The sequence below is a fragment of the Manihot esculenta genome, chromosome 13 (genome assembly GCF_001659605.2).
Source record: "Manihot esculenta cultivar AM560-2 chromosome 13, M.esculenta_v8, whole genome shotgun sequence".
Taxonomy (NCBI): Eukaryota; Viridiplantae; Streptophyta; class Magnoliopsida; order Malpighiales; family Euphorbiaceae; genus Manihot; species Manihot esculenta.
The window spans coordinates 36,785,485-36,807,977 of NC_035173.2; the positions used below are offsets into that span (position 1 = coordinate 36,785,485).

At 33.9% G+C, this 22,493-nt stretch overlaps 5 protein-coding genes across 8 annotated transcripts; 2 read left to right on the forward strand and 3 right to left on the reverse strand.

Moving 5' to 3' along the window:
• Window positions 1-2,471: 2,471 nt before the first annotated feature.
• LOC110629619 (peroxidase 47) lies at window positions 2,472-4,093 on the forward strand. The gene is made up of 4 exons (XM_021776674.2): window positions 2,472-2,807; window positions 2,878-3,066; window positions 3,142-3,304; window positions 3,553-4,093. Exons 1-4 carry the CDS (start codon window positions 2,583-2,585, stop codon window positions 3,930-3,932), a joined length of 957 nt encoding a protein of 318 aa, XP_021632366.1. The 5' UTR covers window positions 2,472-2,582; the 3' UTR covers window positions 3,933-4,093.
• Window positions 4,094-4,783: 690 nt separating this feature from the next.
• On the forward strand, window positions 4,784-8,588 carry LOC110629480 (vesicle transport protein SFT2B). The gene is made up of 6 exons (XM_021776465.2): window positions 4,784-5,117; window positions 5,270-5,323; window positions 6,523-6,596; window positions 7,017-7,134; window positions 7,238-7,296; window positions 8,131-8,588. Exons 1-6 carry the CDS (start codon window positions 4,968-4,970, stop codon window positions 8,207-8,209), a joined length of 534 nt encoding a protein of 177 aa, XP_021632157.1. The 5' UTR covers window positions 4,784-4,967; the 3' UTR covers window positions 8,210-8,588.
• Window positions 8,589-9,079: 491 nt separating this feature from the next.
• Window positions 9,080-13,362, reverse strand: LOC122721574 (zinc-finger homeodomain protein 3-like). Of its 2 annotated transcripts, XM_043949673.1 has the most exons (3): window positions 12,450-13,362; window positions 12,112-12,316; window positions 9,080-11,202 (listed from the first exon to the last, which is right to left on the reverse strand). In XM_043949673.1, exon 3 carries the CDS (start codon window positions 11,159-11,161, stop codon window positions 10,325-10,327), a length of 837 nt encoding a protein of 278 aa, XP_043805608.1. In that variant the 5' UTR covers window positions 11,162-11,202; window positions 12,112-12,316; window positions 12,450-13,362; the 3' UTR covers window positions 9,080-10,324. The 2 variants fall into 2 exon arrangements, with proteins under 2 accessions (XP_043805608.1, XP_043805607.1); XM_043949672.1 differs by having other exon boundaries at window positions 9,080-12,316.
• A 641-nt stretch (window positions 13,363-14,003) lies between these two features.
• Window positions 14,004-15,627, reverse strand: LOC110630336 (extradiol ring-cleavage dioxygenase). The gene is made up of 3 exons (XM_021777781.2): window positions 15,254-15,627; window positions 14,757-15,127; window positions 14,004-14,394 (listed from the first exon to the last, which is right to left on the reverse strand). Exons 1-3 carry the CDS (start codon window positions 15,485-15,487, stop codon window positions 14,202-14,204), a joined length of 798 nt encoding a protein of 265 aa, XP_021633473.2. The 5' UTR covers window positions 15,488-15,627; the 3' UTR covers window positions 14,004-14,201.
• A 968-nt stretch (window positions 15,628-16,595) lies between these two features.
• On the reverse strand, window positions 16,596-20,644 carry LOC110630367 (ribosomal lysine N-methyltransferase 3). 3 transcript variants are annotated; one of them, XR_002490378.2, is made up of 7 exons: window positions 20,488-20,644; window positions 20,023-20,401; window positions 19,754-19,944; window positions 19,397-19,613; window positions 17,705-18,377; window positions 17,214-17,390; window positions 16,596-17,037 (listed from the first exon to the last, which is right to left on the reverse strand). XR_002490378.2 is itself a non-coding variant. In XM_021777827.2 (6 exons), exons 1-5 carry the CDS (start codon window positions 20,502-20,504, stop codon window positions 17,706-17,708), a joined length of 1,476 nt encoding a protein of 491 aa, XP_021633519.1. In that variant the 5' UTR covers window positions 20,505-20,643; the 3' UTR covers window positions 16,596-17,037; window position 17,705. The 3 variants fall into 3 exon arrangements, 1 of the variants encoding a protein (XP_021633519.1); XR_002490377.2 differs by having other exon boundaries at window positions 17,214-18,377; XM_021777827.2 differs by lacking the exon at window positions 17,214-17,390 and having other exon boundaries at window positions 20,488-20,643.
• Between the last annotated feature and the right edge of the window lie 1,849 nt (window positions 20,645-22,493).

Genomic DNA, 22,493 nt, shown 5'->3' on the forward strand with positions numbered 1-22,493 from the left:
AGATATTGTGCTTGACATTGTGTATGAGGTATCCCTTTTATTACATGATCAGAAATGTTTTATTATGTTCATGAAAACCAACTCATCTTATGATGTATTGCCCATTGGGGCATTGATGAGATCCCACAGAGGGATCACGATTATGATCATGACTATGTACATGTATGTTCAGGTTGAGTTGGATGTTTGAAGGAAAAGTTTTAAATTTTTATGTATGTTGTTGATCATGTATGGGATTAAACAGGTTTTCAGGATGTATGTTAGGCTTGCTACGGGTCCCGGCGGCCTTAAGCCGACCTGGATCCTAACGCCGGTAGCGGTCCGATTTTCGGGTCGTTACATATATATACATTTACTCTAATAGAGAAAATACACCGATATTATCCAATTATTCCGTATCTTGTTACGCTTTCCAATCCATCATACATTCTTGGCGATTGCTAATATGCAGTCCTGGACAAATTCTTATATTGGTGACCATAAATTATTGCTCTTACCACCTTGCTATTTTAACTAGGAGCAACAATTCCATTGGGCTTTTTGCAAAATTAGGGTTGGGTGAATATAATTTTACCGATTTAGGGTCGGCTAAAATTTATTTGCTGATTTGGGGTTCGCCTGCCACGTGGCCAGCGAAAAGAGGACCTGGCGCTTCTTTGACAGGCGCCAGGCCCGACCGCTTCTCAAAGAGGCGTCTGGCGCCTCGAAAAACTTATTTTCTATTTTTTTTTTAAATTGTGGCCTGGCGCCACTGAAAATGGCGCTAGACCACAATTTAGCTTTTTATTTTTAATTATTAATATATTATAATTAAATATTTATATTATATCAATTTAATAATTAAATATATATAAGAATATTAAATTAAATAATTAATAAAAAAATTAATTAATATGAATATTTAAAATTATAAAAATTAAATTTATTTTTTATTGCACTTTTATTTAAAATTATAAAATAAAATTATACTGTAATTTAAATAATTAATAAAAAATAAATAAATAAATTAATTAATATGAATATTTAAAATGATAAAAATTAAATGTTATATGTGATCACCTAATTATTTGTAATTTATCAAAAATAATAAATTTAATTAAAAATTTTAATAACAAGATAATATAATAATTTTAAATATTTTATATAAATTGTTTATAATTTATTAAAAAAATAAATAAATTAAGTAATTAATTCAATTAAATAATTTTGTATAAATTTAATAGCAGATTAATATTATAATTCTAAATATTTTTATGTGTATTTCTTTATTATTAACGTTTATAATATATTTATATATTAAAAATATTTTTATAAAATATAATAACTATTTATAACTAGTTTTAGTACTTTGTAGAGTTATAAAATAATATTAAATGTGTATGAAATTACCGGTACTATTTAATTACAGAATTACTGTATTAATCTATTAAAATAATAAAAAATTTTATTATTGGATAAATGTATATTATAAAAAATTTAATAAAGTAATCTTGTATACAATAATATTATATTGTAAATATTTTTTATGTTCAGTCTTTTATTATTAAACTCTTATATATTAAAAATATTTTTATAAAATATAATAACTATTTTTAATTTATCTTAATACTTTGGAGAGTTATTAAATAATATTATCATGTGATTAAACGTATACAAGATTATTCATACTATTTAATCATAGTATTAATACATTAATTTATTAAAATAATAAAAAAATTTATCACTATATAAATATATATTATACGATAAATTATTTTTATACATTCAATCATAATCGAATTATTTTTATACATCTAATTACAATAAAATTAAACTTTAAAATTATATAATATCAGTAATTTTTTATTTAAAAATTAATAATAAAATCTATTAAATATTACAATATTAAAATTATATAAAAAAATTATTATTATAAAAATATAATATTTTTAAATTAATATAATATAAATATTTAATTATAATATATTAATAATTAAAAATAAAAAACTAAATTGCGGCCTGACGCCACTTAAAAAAAAAAGAAAACAAGCTTCCCGAGGTCCGAGGCGCTAAGCGCCTCTTTGAGAAGCGGTCGGGCCTGGTGCCTGTCAAAGAGGCGCCAGGTCTTCTTTTCGCCTGCCACGTGGCAGGCGAACACAAAATCGGCAAATAAATTTTAACCGACCCCAAATCGGCAAAATTATATTCACCCGACCCTAATTTTGTAAAAAGTCCAATTCCATTCCCTTGTTATAGTTTATTGATCTTGGCTAATATCTATTTGTCAATCACTTACACTTATACTTTGTTACCTGTCACCAAATAGACATGCAACTAACATGCATTATATCTAATTAAGTAATTAATAGAAGAAATATCACCACATTGACCATTACATCTGGTGGAGGAAATGATGGGCCACTACCATCAACCTAATTCTTAATTCATTGTCCAATTTTAACTTTTCCTATCATCTCATATTTATATGTGTATACTCTCTCTTCAATCCACCAATCTATATATGCACACCTAGTTTAAGCACTTAGTATCTTCCTTTTTTTTCTTGTCAATATTGGATTTGGTTGCTGAAATCTTCTATAGATATGGCAAAGATGGTCATGTCTAATATTGTTGGTATGCTTTTATTCATGGAAATGATAGTGAGTGGTTTTAGATTTGGAGTGGATGGGCTGAGCATGGACTACTACCTCATGCGTTGCCCATTTGCGGAGCAAATTGTGAAGAACATAGTTTCAAGAGCTTTGCAAGATGATCCTACACTAGCAGCTGGCCTCGTTAGAATGCATTTTCACGACTGCTTTATAGAAGTAAGTAGCTCCATCTCTGTTTTTTAATTCTTTTACAAAATTATTAATTGGGGTATATATATTAAAAAAGGGATGTGATGCGTCTATCCTCATCGATTCAACGAAGGATAACACAGCAGAGAAGGATTCCCCAGCAAATCTGAGCTTGAGAGGCTATGAAGTAATTGATGAGGCAAAGGAGGAAATTGAAAATCAATGCCCAGGCGTAGTTTCATGTGCTGATATAGTTGCAATGGCTGCTAGAGATGCCGTTTTCTTTGTAAGTAGAGTACATGTGTGTGCATATTTTTATTCCACATTTGCAGATGAATATTATATGCATTATGGAGCGCAGGCAGGTGGTCCAGTATATGACATACCAAAAGGAAGAAAGGATGGAAGAAGGTCTAAAATAGAAGATACAATCAACTTGCCATTTCCCACCTTCAACGCCTCGGAGCTCATCAGGCAGTTTGGGCAGCATGGTTTCACTGCCCAAGAAATGGTTGCTTTGTCTGGCAAGTCATCATCCTCAACTAATCTAATTTTTCAATTTTTTCAATTCTTTTATCTTATACTTTCTCTATCATATTATATTATATTATATAGTATTACAAGTTACGTTTTCTGGCAAACACAACTGTCATGCATATTTCTAATGTCCAGATTATAATATATTCAGCCAAGCAATCAGTTGAAAATGATACGTTACCGTATCAATAATATTATATTAATTTCTTTCTGGACTATATATATATATATATAGGAGCACATACTCTGGGGGTGGCGAGGTGTGCAACCTTCAAAAACAGATTGAGCAGTAGCGATCCGACAATGGATTCAGAGTTCGCAAAGACATTGTCAAAAACTTGTCGTGGTGGAGACAATGCAGAGCAACCATTTGACCCCACAAGCAACACATTCGACAATCTTTACTTTAGTACTCTCCAAAGGAAATCTGGGCTTCTTTTCTCTGACCAAACCCTATTCACTAGTCCCAGAACTAGAGCTATTGTGAATGGTTATGCTTTTAATGAAGCCATGTTCTTCTTTGATTTCCAGCAGGCAATGGTCAAAATGGGCTTGCTTGATGTTAAGGACGGATCCAAAGGTGAAGTTCGAGAAAATTGCCGCAAAATTAACTGAAATATTAATTTGACAAGAACTGAAACTTGCATGTACTGTCATACTGTTCAGCTCTTGATTATTGTATCACTGGATAAATATATTTATTTTAAAATGAATGTATATGTACAAGCTTGTGGTTGAGATTCAATAGGAATTATATCGAATAATGTTTTCATTCATGCACGATTTTATCTTATAATCCTTCAAGCCATAAAATTCTTGACAATTGAAAAATTTTTAAAACTTTTATTTTGTAATATTCCAAATTATAAATATTTTGATATCGTTAATTTCATTACCTTAATTTATTTTATTATCTTTTTTTTTAAAAAAAATCCCTTTATTCATCTCCAAAACAAGACAATTTTATATTATACAATGAGAGGACTCGATCCAATAATTTTTATTTTTACTTAATTTGGGTCAAAACTTTAAATTAATGGTTTGATTGATTCAATTTTAATATAATGAGTACATTTTACAATTTTAGGCATATGTATATATAAAATTATTCTTTTTAACTAAAATAATATATGTAAAGGCTATTTACCGAAAAATATAAAATTTTTTACTATTTTTTAATTTAATCCAAAATCTTAAAAGTGGTTAAAATTGTTTAAAATTATAAATTTTATTATAATTATATCTATTGGAAACGTGTTTGGTGGAAAGGGTACAATGGCGATTGAAATCGTCCATGAAAGAGAATGAATTGGCGTCCTTGTACCCTTTCCAATCCATGAAATCGTCCCCTGAACCAGACGACGCCAATAAGATAATAAAATAAATTATCTATATATTAAGGTAATGAAATAAATTACCTTGGACCCAATAAGGTAATGAAATTATATTGACATTTCCTTGGACCCAATAAGGGCCGAGTTCATTTTAGACTTGAAGGACCAGAGAGCCCATGAGATTCCTGTCTGAATCAAATTTTCGCTTATCACTGATTTCAACTTAGAATTGAAGCAATCACACCCAATTTCTCACTTAAAGAAAGCAAATTCCTCCCCAACAGATCCAGTTCGCAGAAAAACAGAGCAAAGGGAAATGGAGAAGATGAACCAAGCATTCGAGAAGATGAAGATGCTAGTCGGAATGGAAGTGGAAGACGAAGAGCAAGCCCCTGAACCAGAGGACGCCAATTCATTCTCTTTCATGGACGATTTCAATCGCCATTGTACCCTTTCCACCAAACAGGTTTCCCTTTCTTGTTCATTTTTGGATAAAGTCGTTTCCTTTCGAATTGGCTCAATGAAATTTAGCCCTGGATGTTCAATTGCTAGATTTACATTCATATTTAACGCATTTCTCTCTCTCTCTCTCTCTCTCTCTCTCTTCCTTATCAACAGAGGCTTTACGGTTTTGCCATCTGCTTTGTTTCTGGCTTAGCTTGTACCCTTTTGGTGAGTTATATCCCTCTTTTTTTCCATTATCGTTATTGCAACAATTCTTTACTACCGAGTAAACTACATTTATTATTGAATTTGCGAATATATCGATCAGCCCTTATATTGCCACTGTTTGCCATTTCTTTCCTCTGAGAAGAATTATAATTTTTCATCAGATTGCCGGGCTGTTAACCGTGTCTAAAATCTGGGTATTGCAAAAATGTTGCATAGCAGCTCCTAGTAACTTTTATGGCTACATCTGTTATTAGAGATGTAAAATATGAGGCGTGAACGATTTTATTCTATTTTCTTTCCTATAAGTTTGACCAGTTTAATTTAGTGTAGGAACTTATTTACCATTAAGCAAGCACCTCTAATTTTCTGAAGCTAGAAACTAAGCTAAAATTGGAAGAGATGAAATTCAAAACTACTTCTTGCTGAAGCAATTGGCTATCAAACATGATACCACGGCGCGTGTTTGTGTCAAAGGTAGCCTACCTAGAATTTGTTTGGTTGATGAAAATCTTTATGTAATTTAACAACATTGCGATGTTTTCTAATTGGGCTGGTCCTGGCTTTAAGCTTGCACATGTTTTAATTCCTTTTAGTGATCACTAGGGCTACTATAGAGACCAATAAGATTGCTAGGCCTAGTATAAGAGATATTTCTCTCTTCCTTTTTTTCTTTTGGAGGTAATGTTTTTAAACATAAATTCTATTTTCATAGGATGCCAAATACATAATTTGGCCTTTGACCTCTACACAAAAAGATCAGTTGGCACCTAATCTTTTCGTTGTTAACTTTTGACATATGACCTTTATAAAAGTGTAACTATTTAACTCTAAATTTTATAAAGTATAATTATTTAACCCCCAAAAATTTAGAGCGGAGTGTAAGTAACTATTGTGTGTAGGGGCTAAATAGTTACATTTTTATAAAGGTCAAGTGTTAACAACGAAAAGTTCAAAGTGCTAACTAACTTTTTGTATAAATGTCCGGGACCAAATTATATATTCATCCTAAATATCAAAGTTTTAACTTGTGAATTGGAAGAAATGGTGTGATGGTTCTAAAAATCATATTAGAATTTGTTCTTAGAATTTAATAGTTAGAAAATTGCTGAAATACATTGCAATGTTTGCTTTTCCTAGCTGTGCTGACAAGAACTTCCATAGCTTATAAGGGAACTAATTTACTTTCTCTCGTGTCACAGTCAATGCTGGTTTTTTTCAATCCAATTAAGTTTGGGATTACATTCACATTTGGCAATTTGCTTTCACTTGGAAGGTTTGTTTCTGCAAGCTAAATCTATTGCACGATTATGATTTATTTTCTGTGAGAATTGCAAAAAGATAATATGTAAATAAATAGATAATAGAAAGGGGGAGAAGAAGTGAACCTCAATTTATTTTGAGGTACTCATCTTAATTCAACTCAACTCAAGCAAAAAATTAAAGCCATTATAGTTAAGGTCAACTATATGAATCCTTTTGTTTCTATCCACCCTGGTTGGGCCCATATTTTCAGGACCAGGGCTAGCTTCCCTAGACACACTCATCCTCTAAAATGTGGGATTCCTTGGCTATTTGACATAATATGGATGATGATACGACAATCATTAATTAGTAAATTTGTTTAATTGGATTTTACAATTATTTTCCACATCTATTACTTTGATTTCATAAGTTAGATTTTTTTCTGTGGCAGCACAGCATTTTTAATTGGCCCAAAACGTCAAGTGACTATGATGCTTGATCCTGTTCGCATATATGCGACAGCTCTATATCTTGCAAGTATCATCATTGCCTTGTTCTGTGCACTATACGTAAGTTGCCTTTTTTTTTTATTTCCTAATTTGACACGGTAATTGCTTCAGATATAACAGCAGCTGACTCACATCATTTGATCTCATCGCATATGTTGAACAGGTTCATAACAAGCTTTTGACACTTTTGGCAATCATTCTAGAATTTGGTGCACTTGTTTGGTATGTAAATATTACTCCTGTCTTGTTGAGGACATTTTGTACTATAGTTTCTAAGTTCCATATGAATGAAGTGAATGTTTTTTTATCATTATATTTCATATCTAAGAAGGTTATATATATATATATATATATATATAGATAATTTTCAATCACACCAAGTTTAACTGACAAATATATACCACTATCAAAACCAAGTTATGAATATTTTTCAGAGAAATTTGATTACTGTGTTGTTAAAATTTTTATTTGTCTTCCCTCTATGTTTTTGGATTCTAAACTTGTATGAAGTGTTAAGAAAGTAATGACCGCTTCAAAATTTTATGCAAGCAAAGTAAGGATCTGTATTTCGTTCATTATTGTCATTTGCTTCCAGACTTTTCTTGGGTAAATTTATAAGGTCTTTTCAAAGCATGATTTCTATTTGTTATCTTTTTTTTGCATAAAAAGTTTTGAACTTGATAATTTCATCCTAATGGCAAATCATCTGACAAAATAAGTGCATTATGGTTTGTTTCTATTCACAGATCATTTTTAGTTAACTTTCGTTCATGTTAAAAGGCTTATGGTATGCTTCAGCTGTGTATCAATTTTTACACGATTTGTTCATAACTTTCGGTTGAGTAAATACTTTTCGTTTCTCATTTGGTTCTAACCAGTCCAATTTTGATACTTTCAGCTTGTGTGGCTAATGCTTTTTGCCATTGATAAATTTTACCTGTACACGCATGGTCACACTGATATCAAGTGGAATGCTAGCTCACTGTTGATAATAAATTCTCAATATTGTCTCATGTGGTTGTAATTAATACAAGATTTCCGTTCTATGATTTGCAGGTACAGCTTGAGCTACATTCCCTTTGCGAGGTCCATGGTTTCAAAGGTCATGGTAGCTTGCTTTGACACTGAATTTTAGGCCACAGTAGAGGAAACTGGTGGAATACACAATTGAACAAGTATGTGCGTGTAAAATTTTGTGCAAATGTATTTTAGAGAGGTCCACGTCAAATGTATCGATGTACAAAATTTAGCTGTGATCGGCTTTTGCACAAATGTGAGATTTAGCTTTCTCATTTCACGCATCCATGTCCTTTAAATCTGTGGCCTTCTGGGTTGTGCTTGGAATTTAACAAATTGAATGCTTTTACAGCCATATCAAAATCCAACAAATTGAACTACATGGGTGGTTATGGTCATGCATACAAACTCTACCGATTTCAAAGGTTATGTTGGTACATGATTTGATAATGTATATGTTAAGTCATGGAATCAAATCAGTGTTCTACGTAGTTGCATAATTCGCTTTACTACCGTCGTTTTTCATGCTGTTTGATACTTGAATTACTTTGTTGTATTCAATTTTGCGTATGCAGTAATGTTCTCGTGCTCACGAGTTGAAACGCATAGTGTTAAGATTATTGTGGCAAATTCACATTGCATTTATTAGGAAAAAAAATTAACTATATTAGTTTAATCAGCGAATATGGTTTTTTGGTAATTTTCTTGGTTAAAGAAATTTGATTAAACTGAAACTGAATAGTTTATTTTTAATTCTTATTAAGCATAAGTGGCAAATGAGTCGATTTCAGTTTCATTCAATTCAATTTTCAGATAAATTGATCCGTATTGTTCTACTAAAAATTTTAATTTATTGATTTTTATGTCTTCAGTATCCCTGAAGCAATAATACTGAGATCGATATCCTTCAACTTTTTCTCAGGTCATTAATAGAGGATAAGCATTTTGTGTTGTTATTTGTTTCTTTATACTCACTTTCCCTCCCAATTACTGTTGGCTCAAATCATTATCCAAGCTAAAGCATGTATTATGAATACTTTAGGTCAGTCTTGGCATGAATCATTTCATTAAGACATAGAACAAAGAAAAGAAATCAAGCAAATCCACCTTCCATTATTATATGCCAAAAGAAACTATAGGGATTGAGTGCATTAATTAATGTATTAACATTAGGAACATGGAAGCATCAATTAGTGCCTATGTTTATCATAATCATTCCCCTAATTCTACTTAACCTTTTCTAAACCAAGTATCCTAAGTTAGATATATATGTGTCAAGTTCAAAAAACTTTATTATTAGGATGTTTTTCTTTCTGCACATGCACCCTACTCATGATTAATGACTTAATTATTCATTCATTTCGAAACTCCCATCTTTTCTAAGATTTGACTGCTGCTGCCATACCCATCTGATTATAATTAATCCTACTTAAACCTACTCACTCCAATTTGCTAGTCCAGCAGAAAAAGTCATTTCCATTCACACATGCATGCTGTTGGATGAGACAATTATATGATTGTGAAATGGGTCATCAAGACAGTACGCAGAACTCCACGAGACCAACTTTTTCGCATTAACTTGAAGCTTTTCATCCATTTTTAAGATTCCAATATCAGAAGTTGAACTTTTGCAAATGTTTTCTTTTTAATTGACATCTTAGTAATAGAGCATAACTTTAACCAGTGAACATTTCCTCCCTCTCCAACTACTATAATGATTTGATGTGTTGGTATTTGTTACTGGGTTGTTGACAACATTTGTGAATCGTGAAGGAGTTGCTTCCAAATTTTTGTTTGTATAGTTATTCATTCCTCAACAACTGCAACATCTTATCATCGAAAGCATTTAGTGAGCCATTTATAGAAATGCCAAAAATAAAGAAGTTTTTGTGGATGATCACTAATTGTAATGAGTTTTCCACTATAATCAATGGTTATGGTCCACAGTTTTACCAAATAAAAACTCCAATAGATCTTTCTTTCTTGCTCAGCATATACATAAACAATGGGAAATTGGATATTGCTACGCGGTGGTAGATTTCAGCCTTAAGCCTCCACTCTCATGACAAAAAAGAAACTAACTTTTCTAGACTGCACCAATCATAGATGTTTGCAGTTTCTGAAACATCCAAACCAGAAATCCATAGTCTTAGAGGAAAGGATCAAACACAATACGACGAGAAGGATGCTTAATTCAAATTCATCCATGTAGAACAAGATTCGCAAACTAAAACTAATGAGACTGCTCAGCTTCTAAATAGCTAGTTGATGGGTTTTTCTTGGCAAAGTTGTGCTTGTTGTTGTGCATCCACACTTTGAGAACTCTTCTTTTAATTCCAATATCTTGGCAAAATCGCTGCACGGCAGATTCTTCTAGCTTTTGCATTTTCCATCCAGCCTTTTCCGCAAAGCTCAGCATCTTTTGCTTCTGTTCTTCTGTGAACTTGGTCCTGAACCTCTTTCTCGGCTTCCCAACAGACCTAATTGCCACTACTCCATGTCCATCATCATCGTCATCCTTCTCGTCAGATTCTGAAGGGACTGAACCACTTCTATAGGAGACTATCACCTGGTGAGGCGGGGGAGCCTTTGAGGAAAGCAAGGGATTTATATGATGCACTTGTGGTGATCCATTTACGCCATTGTGGTGTCCCAAAATGATTCTGCTCCCAGAATTTCCGACTATAGAAGAGTGATAAAAATCATATACACACTCGCCATCTATCTCTTTCCTGTGGAAGTTTCTGTGGCAACTGCAGGCTGAGCACTTGAGGGCCTCGAGGGTGCCTTGTTCACCACTAGGCATGAACTCACCACATCCATCTGTTGCATTCCCGCCTATTGCCGCTGCATAGTTCTTGAGGCATTCCTTGTACCTAACCACTTTCTTGCATGGCCTTTGATCCTCCAGATGCAGGCTTGACGGGGCACCCGTAGGTCCATTGAAGGGCAGTCGGGATGCTGCTGAAGTGATGATGCGGCCATTCTCTGCTGTACAACCTCCGTTTCTTGTGATGGACATGTCCTCCTTTGGTGGGCTTGAGTTGTTCCTCTCTTTTTGTCCCTCCATAGTAACAATCTGATCTCTTCCTTTTGTTGTATGTAGTTTTTCTGTGAACTTGTTTGGCAATTAGTCACCTAATTCTCCCTCAAAGGCAATACATATTCGCGACCGAAAAGGCTTGAAATGTTTACTAGATGCGGACTTTTCTCTTTTTATTATTCCTTTGTAATGGAAGGGAGACCACGAAGAAGATTATAAATGGACAAAGGCAACACAAATTGAAGAAAGCTAGCATTGGATACTTTTTGGAAGATGTTCAGCTTAAATGTTTCTGAGGAAATGGAGTGACTGATATAGTACGCGCGTTCTGCTTTTATGAAGAGAGAGAGAGCCAAGGCAATAGAAAATAGAATTGCAGTGGTTAATTTTGCAAGTGAAGCAACAAATAGAGCTTATATAAATATATATTATTAAGGAACAAATGAAGGGATGGCGTTTGGTTGAAGGGATTAAAGTTTTTAATGGTATATTTAGCTAGTAAGCAACTAATAGAAGCCTAGCGACGGTTCTAATTTATTAAAAAAGAGAAAGAGAGGGAGTCTGGAGTTTAAGCAGATAAAAATGAAGAGGGTCAAAATTAAATATTGGGTTTACTTGCTTTGCTTGCAATCATCAGCTATCAAACTTAGGCCGTGTCACACACATTTGATCTAAAATGCAACTTAAAGTTTTCAGCTTTGAAATTAATACAATACCTAGACATGGTTTCTTTCCCCTTAATATCTAAAAAAGAAAGAAAAAAAAGGTAGGAAAACTGTAATCTACAACTGCGTTGTCCAACGTTATAACTAAAACAGCTAAAAGACAAAGCAAGGCATACATTGTTGATTCTATCACTGAAGAAATTGATTGAAGTCACGATTACAAACTCTAAAGTAGATCCTAGTTGGAAGGTTCAGTTCTGTTAGTATGGCCTACTGGATGATCAAGTACTATAGACATGGTATGAATAGCACCTGGATTTGAATTCAGAAGAACTGATCCCCAAAATGCATATGTGCTTCATATTGAAATCTTAGACTTCCAATATGGACACAATACAATCGTAACATTCCACCAGGTCTCGGAACTCAACGCCCACACGCAGATTACTCTGTGGTCTGTGCCAGCAGGCAGCAGCTTAATCTAGCCCCAAAAAGTATTGCTATCCAGCGATTCTACCTACAAGATGAAATTTAATAGAAAATAGCTATTGAAGTTAAACTCTATAATGAAATCTCATATTTTTAATATAAAAAATAAGTTATTTTGCATTGCGTCGTAATACAATGACATTATAATTACATGCACTTACAGGATAAGGTTTAGTCTGGTAGTAAATGCATCTGAGTGAGTTCTACTCCCAAATCCCCGATCTCCATTTCAACAAAAAAAAAAAAGTCCCAACATCTGATGTCTGTTTCTATTTTCGAATTCTACTGTGGTTTCCATTTTCTAAACCCATTTGGCAGATCCCGCAAACACTGGCTCCAGAGAATTAGAAATGAACCAGAGCTAATGCTAGATTTTAATCGGTGGTGCGGTTAAGTGCATTATATGAGCTTATAATCTTAGTTTGTCCAATCCTATACATAGTTACTGGCTTGATGGCAAACTGGAGCTTGCAATTTAGTGTTGAAAGCTGAAAGTGAGAAAATAAGACTACTTTTACTGGAGAAGAAAATACAAAGTGAAGCCTAATTGGAAATATGAGACTTGACATCCTTCTTGTTACGTGTCCCGGTCAATGGTCATGGCCATATCTATCCCTGCATTCAACTCTGCAACTGTACCCACGGAAAGGTTCTCACATCATAGAATACGGAAATGGTAAAGTATATGTAATGTCTACCTCAGAAATATCGAGAGGTTTGATTTAATCATTTTGGAGCCAGTAAAAAAGTTCCAAAGACACAGCAATCGCCTCACTTTACTTGATTTCCAATTATCTCTGCTATTCCCTCCTCTTTTACTCAACACCCAGTTACTAGCATCGCCCCATCTAGCCTGCTATGCGCCCAAGACCTCCAGGCTCCACATACGCCTCGCCAACAGCTGCAATATTTTCTGATTCGCTCACGCTTCTGTGCGCTATCATTGACTTCAAACTGGACAAAAAATGTCTTTTGGAAATGTGATATATTCCTATCATCGTATTGTTTACTTTTAGCGCTTGTGCTGCTACAATGGAGAAGCTGGAGATCTCATGTCCAATGAAGCCTGTTAGTCCCTAGATTTCCCCACGAAATGGCGATTACTTGCTCCGATCTCAAAAGAAAAGTTTTTGTGCCACCTGCTGCTGAAGGTAGTCGGGCTTGGCAAAGCTCCGAGACCGGTCCCTATGGAAGCCAGAAATTAAATGCTCAATAGTTTTGTATTTAACACGTGCAATGTCAAGTCCATTTGCCAAATACATGGACGAAAAGATTAATCTGCCTGCTCTCTTCGGGGGGAAAAAAAAAAAATTCTGCCGGCTCTTTGATATTAAAAAGGAAAAAGATCTGCCGGCTTAGGAGTGGACCCACTTTTCCCTCTGATATATTGAGGCCGTCGAATTCACTGATCCGCGACCGTGAAATTAGAGATGCCAAAAGGAAAATCTAATTTAACCGAGTACAATGATCCAGTTACTAGAGACAAAGCCATGAGGCTCAGAAGTGTACGATAGCTTTTGGTAGCAAGGTGGTCCTACAGCCAAAAATATAGATAGCGGTTGCCAATACTCACCTTTTCATTTTGAAGAATGATCCCTACATTATCTCTAGGAGATGGCCGAGATGGTCAAGTTGGACAATTGAATTAACTTCGCACGCATATACGTTACTGCAAACTCACCTATTCTTTTTATGCATTAATGACTTAAAAAAAATAGCAACAAAAAATAATAATAACAATTAATTATAAAATATCATCATACCAGGCACAGATTTACATTAATACAACTTACAAAATCTTTCCCATTTAAGATTCGCTGACTGGACCTTATTTTTCCATGGATGGAGAATCAAACAGACTCCAATGCAATAACACCATAGTACAATGCAATCACAACATAGTACAATGAAATTCATTTGGCTTCTGTAAACTGATAAGAAGCATAAGAAAGGGTACCGTTGCTCCAGCTGTGGTGCACAAGCTTGGCCTTGGCATTCTCCCCAGCAGCACCCATGGCCACATGCAATGGGTAAAAGTGGTCCGGCCAAGGATGTGCCATTTTTGCTTGCGGTGCCTTGACATCAAAGTGATTCACATCTTCGTATCTGCGCAGAAAGCAAAAAGAGAGAATATTCCATAAAAATTGAAAGATCTCATTGTCTAAAAATTTCATGTCCTAAAAAAATGGGCATGAAAAGGCACTGAAAGAAGTCACTCGATAGATAAATCAGAAACCCCACAAATTGATCAAATCATGCCCATGGAAAAGCTACACTAGCTAGCCCTCTTATTTTTCCTACACAAAAAATACCACTCGAAAGAAGTGTGAGGTCTTGACTAATCCAAGAAACAATAACTCAAATTTCGATTGACATCCGAATAAATTTGAAGGATATCAAAGGCATGATATACATTAGCAAAGGGCAAACAGATGCAGAATTAAAACAATCCTGGATCGAAGAATTACCTTCCTTGAAGAAGAGCGTCTTTAAGCCAGGAATCAAACCGTAATGCCCAAGGAGGAGGGGGAGTTCCATTAGGTTGAATGGCCCTCAAGTTGTGAGTGGTGGATCCGGAGCCAATTATGAGGACGCCTTCCTCCCTGAGAGGGGCCAGTGCCCTGCCCATGTTATAATGGTAGGTGCCATCTTTATCTGACTGAATAGAGAGCTGGCAAACTGGGATATCAGCCTCGGGATACATGAACATCAGCGGAACCCACGCACCATGATCAAGCCCCCGTTTTTTATCCTCATCAACTCGCTTAAATCCAGAAGCCATGAGCACCTGTTTCACCCTCTTCGCCAACTCCGGAGCTCCAGGCGGCGTATACTTGAGCTGCTCAATATTAATACGGGAAATTGATGTTAGGAACTAGAATCTCCGAACATGATCAGTCAATCAAACAAAATTTTCAAAGAGATGAGAGAATTTGAAATTTTGGTAGGTAGGTCGGGGGACTACCTTATACATGGCGTCGGGGAAGCCATAGAAGTCGTAGATGGTGTCGTTGAGGTCAACGACGTTAACGGCGGGCTCACGAGTATCCCAGTGACCAGAAATCATTAGAATGGCCTTTGGCCTGTCTTTGTATGTATCCCGTCGCCAGGATTGAAAGAAATTCCTTGCCAGTATGCTCTCGTCTATTGACATCAACGGCGATCCATGAGATAAGAAAAAGGTTTCTGTCACAGCCATTTTCCAATGTACTCACAGACTTTGTTGATCAAATATCTGTTTGATTGTCCGCGAATCTTACAGGATACAGCTCTCCTCTCTTCTATAAATTGGAAATTTTACTATAAAATGATAGGTAGCAGCTGCACGCCTGCACCTAACCGAGATGTATTTAGTATTCATTGATACTTTAAAATTTACTTAATTTTGCAATTCAACAAAAAATAATAATGGATTTTTCTTTTTTTTCCTCCCTTTGTTTTTTCAGCGCTGCAACTACCAACCACATTTATGTACATGAGTGAAAATTTATAATTCATGATGTCATAATTTTTATCTATAATTTTTTTTATTTTAATTATTTTAAAATTTACATTAATTTGTATATTCTAATTTTATTTTATTTTGTTTTTAAGATTTTTTTTATTAATTATTATTTTTTAATTAAATATTTTTTAATATTCAATAAAAATTTAATATATTTAAAATTAATATAATTAAAACATTAATAAAAAATTATCTTTTTTAATATGTATAAAAAAGTAAAATAACAAAAATTATAGGATGAAATAACATTTTAAGAAATCAAGCAAATAGTATGTTTTATAAGAATAAATTTTTAGGGAAAAAAATGAAAGGAATGAATGTTATATATCCTGAGAGAAGGAACCTATGCTTCGAACGAGTGTATTGCTTTCGAGGATGTGCAATTCTCTTTAGTGAGAAGTGCAAACAGAATGGCTGATTGTGTAGCAGGACCTTGTCTCAAGGGGTCATCTTCATAGTTATTGGATTGCTAACCCCCTGTCGAGGTGATAAACTGTATTTCTTTTGATGCCCATAATGCAATGCTATGCTTTGCAGTTCAAAAAGAAAATGCATAGATTGATCTCTCAATTTCTGCATTTTGATGAGCCACTAATCAAATGTTTCTAAAGTCTAAAGATTTTTTTTTTATGCCTGCACAATAAATCCTTTGTATCACAAACATTAGAAATTATATCCTATGGTGATTATACAAACAATCTTACATAAAATAATAATCAATTAAAAATAGAAAAACATATTACCATAACTATTGATATTATTTGAAGAAAATTGCTGAATAATTATTTTAATGAATTCATTATTAAATAGTTATAACTTTATAAGACCCATTTATTCACTTACCGATTTCTGTAAATTACCTTGCATGAAATCGGGAAATTCTCAATAAATCAGTGCATACACTTGTACACCAATTAGAATTGCTAGAAGATGCAGTGCAAAGCATTCTTTCTTAAACAAATTATCCACTTGAAAATAACACAAAAAAACGTATAGATTAAAAAGAAACCAAACAATTGTCAATTATCTTTCACATTCGCAAAGGCTATCTCCTGGAGTTACCTTCGGTAGGAAGCCCTCTCCCCAGTCAGAAATGTTATTCACTGTAAACGGCACCCTCCTCGGATCTTCAAAGTAAAAAGGATCACAGATATAGCAGTAGTAGTCATTGTGCTAGCAGAATGCTAAAAATTCTGAATGTAGACTGGAAAACAGAATCTATTGCAGCGGATATCAAATATGGCCTAGCAACCAGATAGCAAATTGTTAGTTGGCCATGCCTTAGTAGAAAGCAGCATTGCCCTCCCCAAAAAACAATAAATAAATGTTGAAAGAACAGTTGGGGAAAAGAAGAACTGTTTAATTATTTTGAAGTTCTTATAATTAAAACACGTCAATTTAACTTTAAAATTTTCATTACCTCTAGAACTAATATATTGAAGGTGTCATTTCAACGGTAATGTTTCAACAATAATGTCATATAAACTCTAAAATGGCAAATGTGGATCACATGACATAAAACTGGCACATTATCCACCAGGTCTCACACATTAACATAAAGGCCGACTTCCTCAAGTGTTGTTGGTGCAAATACAACCTAGAATCAAAAGTCGTGTTAGAATCCAGTCAACACATTCTCTCGCCATTCATTAGGGGGAAAAACTCATTTACGAGCAAAATAAAGGGTATTGCTAGGTAGACGAAATCCTTGCTTTGTGAGGTCAAGGAACAATCATCTATCATATGACCCTTCCCTTGCTTTTTACAAAGGTTACTCTCAATGTCTTCCCTAACACAAAGGAGCAACTTTACCATTGTGCCAAGGCTCTGCCCTCAAAGACCTCCACAAATGCATAGGAAATTAACAACGGACAACAGATATCCTATGATCGAGAAATGAGATAATTTTACCTCAAGTCCTCTTCAATCTCTTTCTAATAGATGCTCTCTTAGTAGTTTCTAACAATTCCGCACCAACAGTGGCATAAGTTCTGAGTTTCTCGAGAATCCTCCTCTCACTCACACGCAACATCAAAGAATGGTACAACTTTCTTTCTTTCTTGTTACACTTTTCCAGCGCTTCCATATCATCCTTCATTGAACTTAAACCATACAAACTCTCCCTCTTGTCAGCGAGCCACAAAAGAGCACTACAAACACTTTCTGTCAGCAACAAATCTTTTTTAACTTCTGATCCATTTTCCCATGAGATATTGCATTTCTCTGACAAAATGGTGCTGATGGATTCTTTATGGTTACATGCAATTGAAACTGCAAGATCCAATTTGCAATATTCATCCTCTGGTAACAGCATCATGTACAATAAAATCAACAGCTCAACTTGTGGCTCCCCATTAAACGAGATCTCAAAGTACTCAGCATTTTGGCTAACACATCCAGAGTAATCTAGTTTTCTCCAAAGGGACAATCTTGCTCTGCTATACCGGCCAGAGAACAATGACAAACTCCAATTAAGCACTAACTCCAAGTCGATATTGACAATGTCATATGGATTATCTGGTTCGGTGAACCCATATCTATGAAGCAATGCAGCATTACCAATGATCCCATAGGTATTAAAGATCTGAGGAGATACCAAACAATCAAACATAAAAATGAGCAACACATGTGAAAACAGAATAAATAAAACACAAAATCAAGGTAGAGCTATATTAAACATTTAAAAACTACTTAAAATGAACAAATCATCAAATAAATTAGGTTAATGCAGTGCAAAATGCAACTAATCATGAGCAGCAGAAAGAAAACACTTTTTGTTCTTGCACTTCACAAAATTAAACACCATCAAAACACCCCATTCTAGTAAGCATTCCACACAAAATTAGGTAGCTTGATTCAGGTAGGTCTCAAGATAGAAATAATCCAAGAAAAATTCAATTCTTCAACTTTCAATCCACAATATCCATTATCATTGAACCTAACCTACTCAATCAATATAAACATCAAGTCAACAGGACTGACTTGTTCATCACTCCATTTTATCAAATGTGAACTACGTACTGAAAGGAGGAACTCAACCCTAATCATTAAATACCATAAAATTATTAATCCAAAGCAGTGTCTAATTAGCTTGATAAAGGTGAGAAATTTAAGTGCTCATGTTCTGTCAATCCAATTGATAGAACTAGAATTGAATATTAGGTCAACTTACAATTTGCACTAGCTCCAGTACCACCAAGAAAATATGAGGCCAAAATTAGATATAGAGGCCCATGCTAATGTTTACCATACTGTATGGATAAAGGTCATTAATTTGGTTTGCTTTTTGGCCTAAATTAAAGTGTTGATTTGAATCAAGTGTACTTCACAAAGTCCTGCAAAGTGCAAAATGATGACGCCAGCCACAGAACCAACAGCAAATCCAGTGAATTGAATTCCAACAACTGCGATGTTGCAAGCACAACCACCTCTCTAACTTGAGATCACGACAGATACAACTACACTAAACTAGTTGAAAAGGTCATATGTTGGCTTGAAAGAAAAAAAAAAATTAAAGGATCCAGCGAAGTATAAATGTCTCAACTCTCTAATCAATCAAGGTTTATTTCAATTTCAAATCCTTCAAATTATTCAAACCAGTACCTCAGCTCCAGTTTTGACATCTTTCACCATTATCATTTCCAACACTTTGGAATCATCTGAACTGCAGTCCAATGCACTTGATGGTTCCTCATCAATAGCATTTTCAGTATAAGAATCATTATTACTGCTTTCTTCACCTTCATCTTCATCATCAGACTTAGAATCAAAAGCCCCACAAGTGAAGTGGACATCCTCAGCTTGGGTCTTGTGATTAAAGCTGTATTATATTTAACATACAAGTGAGATTAGTGAAAGTTTGCTTTCAGGATATAAACTAGATAACACGCTACACTTCTAATAATAAGACTCGGTGCATCTCAAGAACTAACATCTTCAAGTTGTCGTAAGCATACTTACAGGTCTGCCAAAGGAACCATTCCAGACCCATGATAATCATCTATCTGAAATGAACGAGAAGCAACAAGACTCCTTGCAGCAAAATATTGCTCAGCACCAAAAGACTCTGGAACAAGATCTAGGGCATCCACAAGAGGCATTATGTTCTCTTTCCAATCATCATACATAAGAGCTTTGTCTTCTTTGACAATCTGGCTACAAGAATAAAAGACTAAACTACTGTCAAAAGAACAACACGGGAAGTTGTAATTTTCTTGTGGGTTTTATACCCTGTGAAGCTCAGTGCCCGGAAGAAGGTGATCAACTTCATCAAGAGTCCAAACCAAAGGTATGCACTCTCTATCGGGCAATAGCTGAAGATAGGCAGCCCAGGGAGAGTTATTGCCTAAGCTTCTCTCATACATAAGTGCCACAGCAAGTCCCAAACAACCGTCAAGGCGAGCAGCTTGGATGAAGTCGCGTCCTCCACTGGTCTTAATGGTGAGGCAGGCGGCCTTTGGAATGGTAGCAACCACCTCTCCTTCTTTCACATCCCTCAGTGCTTTCACAGAGATGCCTTGTTCGGGAGTGTCGACGAAACAAAGGGCATCGCTGCTCCACCGGATGCCTTGGGAGTTCATCCACCGCTTGAATGCCCTTAATCGCCGGCTGTTTCTTAATATGGAGAAAATGTTAGGGAAATTAACAGCCAAGGAGAATAAACAAAACAACGGCTAGTTGAGAAATGAAACTACCTGGAGGAGGGGGCCATGAAATCGTCAGCCTGAGCTCTCTTCTTTTCAGCTGCGGTACTGATACGATAGGGTGACTTTCATGTGGGTCGGGTTTTTGGGTCTGCAGCGGTAATTTAACGAGACGCACGGATAGTCTCCCACTGTAATAATTTAATCTATTATTTAAAAATAATATAATTAATTAATTTTTTTATTAAATTAAATTAGAAGTTAAACGGCTGTTAACATAAATCAAAGTAATTGAATTATCCTTTAATAAAAAAGAACTATTAGATAAAATTTATTCTGAAAACCTCTCAACTCTCTCCACCCTCCATCGTTATTCATAATGATTGAGTGGAGACAATTTTTGCTTTGATGGTGTAGCACCGCCTTTAAATCTCTAGATAAAAAGATAAAAAACCTTCAGTTTACTTTTTCTAAATTAAAAATCAGACCAAATTTATTCTTATTAATAAAGAAGGATACAGTGGACTGATCAAGAATACTGTGGATATATTTAAATTTTAGGAGAAATGAAATCATTTATGGTTTCCTTTTATAAATATACAGTAAAAAAAATTTGAAACATCAGTTTTGATATACAAATATATAATGGTTTATATTCTAAGAATTGAGAGACCAATATAATTTTATTGAGATTGAATAAACCTTCCATCGACAATTATTAAAAGGTTCTATAAAATTGAGTAGACCTTTCATCGACAATTGTTATAATATCCTATGAAGTTGGTTTTGATAAAACTGTTACACCTGAGAATATTCTCTATCTTCTTCTAGTGAGAAACTCTTCAAAATCTAACTAATTTGTTGAATCATCCATACCGCATGTGTATTCTTAAAGTATATGAATGTAAGAGATAATATTAAATCATGTATAATTGTCGGAACTTCTCACTGATGAATTTAGAGCTACACATTGAACAGTGAGAAATAATCTCATTTGAGTTGTCTCAAAATTATAAGTTCAAATGGATCAGTATCCAATTTGATAAATTTTGGGTGATGTAACTTGGAGGATATTTTTATCGATAAAAATTATATAATTGCTGATCAATAATCAACTTATATTAAGATTTTTTTTAATATTATATTATTTTTGATAATATAGAGAAATTAAACTATAATTAAGATTAAAATATTTTAATTGAATTTTAAAATATTAAAAATAAATAAAAAGTGTAACCGATCAAATTCAATTAAACCAGACGAATTCGATTCAAATTGATTTCTGTTCAAAATCAGTTTGGTTCAATTTTCACAAATAATAAAATTTTAATTTTTGATTTATTTTGCAAAACTAAACCGACCGAATGTTCAGTCTTATCAATAGATTTATCCTGCAAATAAAAAAAGTCTCACTTATATAGGGAGGAAGGGAACCATATATAACAATAAGTATTATCAAATAAATGTGATTATCATATTATGTTATTATCATATGTTCTCTGCTTAGAAAATAAAAATCTATTCTCTCTCATCTTAATAGTATGTTTCTCTTCTCAATTGAGTCACCATGATTAAGTTGTTACCTGTTGTTAGGCGATAAAATCTTTCTAATCCAACAGGCATTAGGTGATTTTTGTTCAAATTTTTGCTATTAGCTTGATTATTAGATTTATTTGTGATTATATTATTCGATTGTATAATCTTGAAATGGTTGTGATTGTAATCATGTAATGGTGGAAATTTTGATTCACCAGATTTTTTTTTTTAATTAAACGTTGGATGGGTGATACAACTTTAAACATTATTCCCACTTTTGCTTCAACAAGCCTCCAAAAGATACTGCAAAACCCTGTAACTAGCAAGAGTATTTTGGGTATTAAAATATTTCATAGTTTCATAGTTTTTTTTCTTTAAAAAAAAAAATTCTGTCATCTAATTTAATTGCAACCCACCCATTATTTTTTATGATATTTAGTATCTTTGCCACATAAAACCTTATAATAAACAAATTAAATACTAATTTACTATAATATCTAAATTCAGCACTTTAATCCCTT

Bases quoted from the DNA above. Each gene is read 5' to 3' on its own strand.
- LOC110629619 (XM_021776674.2), top strand. From the start codon at position 2,583: ATGGCAAAGATGGTCATGTCTAATATTGTTGGTATGCTTTTATTCATG. The intron at 2,808-2,877 runs GTAAGTAGCTCC...ATATTAAAAAAG, and splicing joins TTCACGACTGCTTTATAGAA to GGATGTGATGCGTCTATCCT. The intron at 3,305-3,552 runs GCAAGTCATCAT...ATATATATATAG, and splicing joins AGAAATGGTTGCTTTGTCTG to GAGCACATACTCTGGGGGTG.
- LOC110629480 (XM_021776465.2), top strand. From the start codon at position 4,968: ATGGAGAAGATGAACCAAGCATTCGAGAAGATGAAGATGCTAGTCGGA. The intron at 5,118-5,269 runs GTTTCCCTTTCT...CCTTATCAACAG, and splicing joins GTACCCTTTCCACCAAACAG to AGGCTTTACGGTTTTGCCAT. The intron at 6,597-7,016 runs GTTTGTTTCTGC...TTTCTGTGGCAG, and splicing joins AATTTGCTTTCACTTGGAAG to CACAGCATTTTTAATTGGCC.
- LOC122721574 (XM_043949673.1), bottom strand. From the start codon at position 11,161: ATGGAGGGACAAAAAGAGAGGAACAACTCAAGCCCACCAAAGGAGGAC.
- LOC110630336 (XM_021777781.2), bottom strand. From the start codon at position 15,487: ATGGCTGTGACAGAAACCTTTTTCTTATCTCATGGATCGCCGTTGATG. The intron at 15,128-15,253 runs GTAGTCCCCCGA...AATATTGAGCAG, and splicing joins TCCCCGACGCCATGTATAAG to CTCAAGTATACGCCGCCTGG. The intron at 14,395-14,756 runs GTAATTCTTCGA...CTTTCTGCGCAG, and splicing joins GACGCTCTTCTTCAAGGAAG to ATACGAAGATGTGAATCACT.
- LOC110630367 (XM_021777827.2), bottom strand. The intron at 19,614-19,753 runs GTAAGTATGCTT...AATATAATACAG, and splicing joins ATGGTTCCTTTGGCAGACCT to CTTTAATCACAAGACCCAAG. The intron at 18,378-19,396 runs GTACTGGTTTGA...GTATCTCCTCAG, and splicing joins ATGTCAAAACTGGAGCTGAG to ATCTTTAATACCTATGGGAT.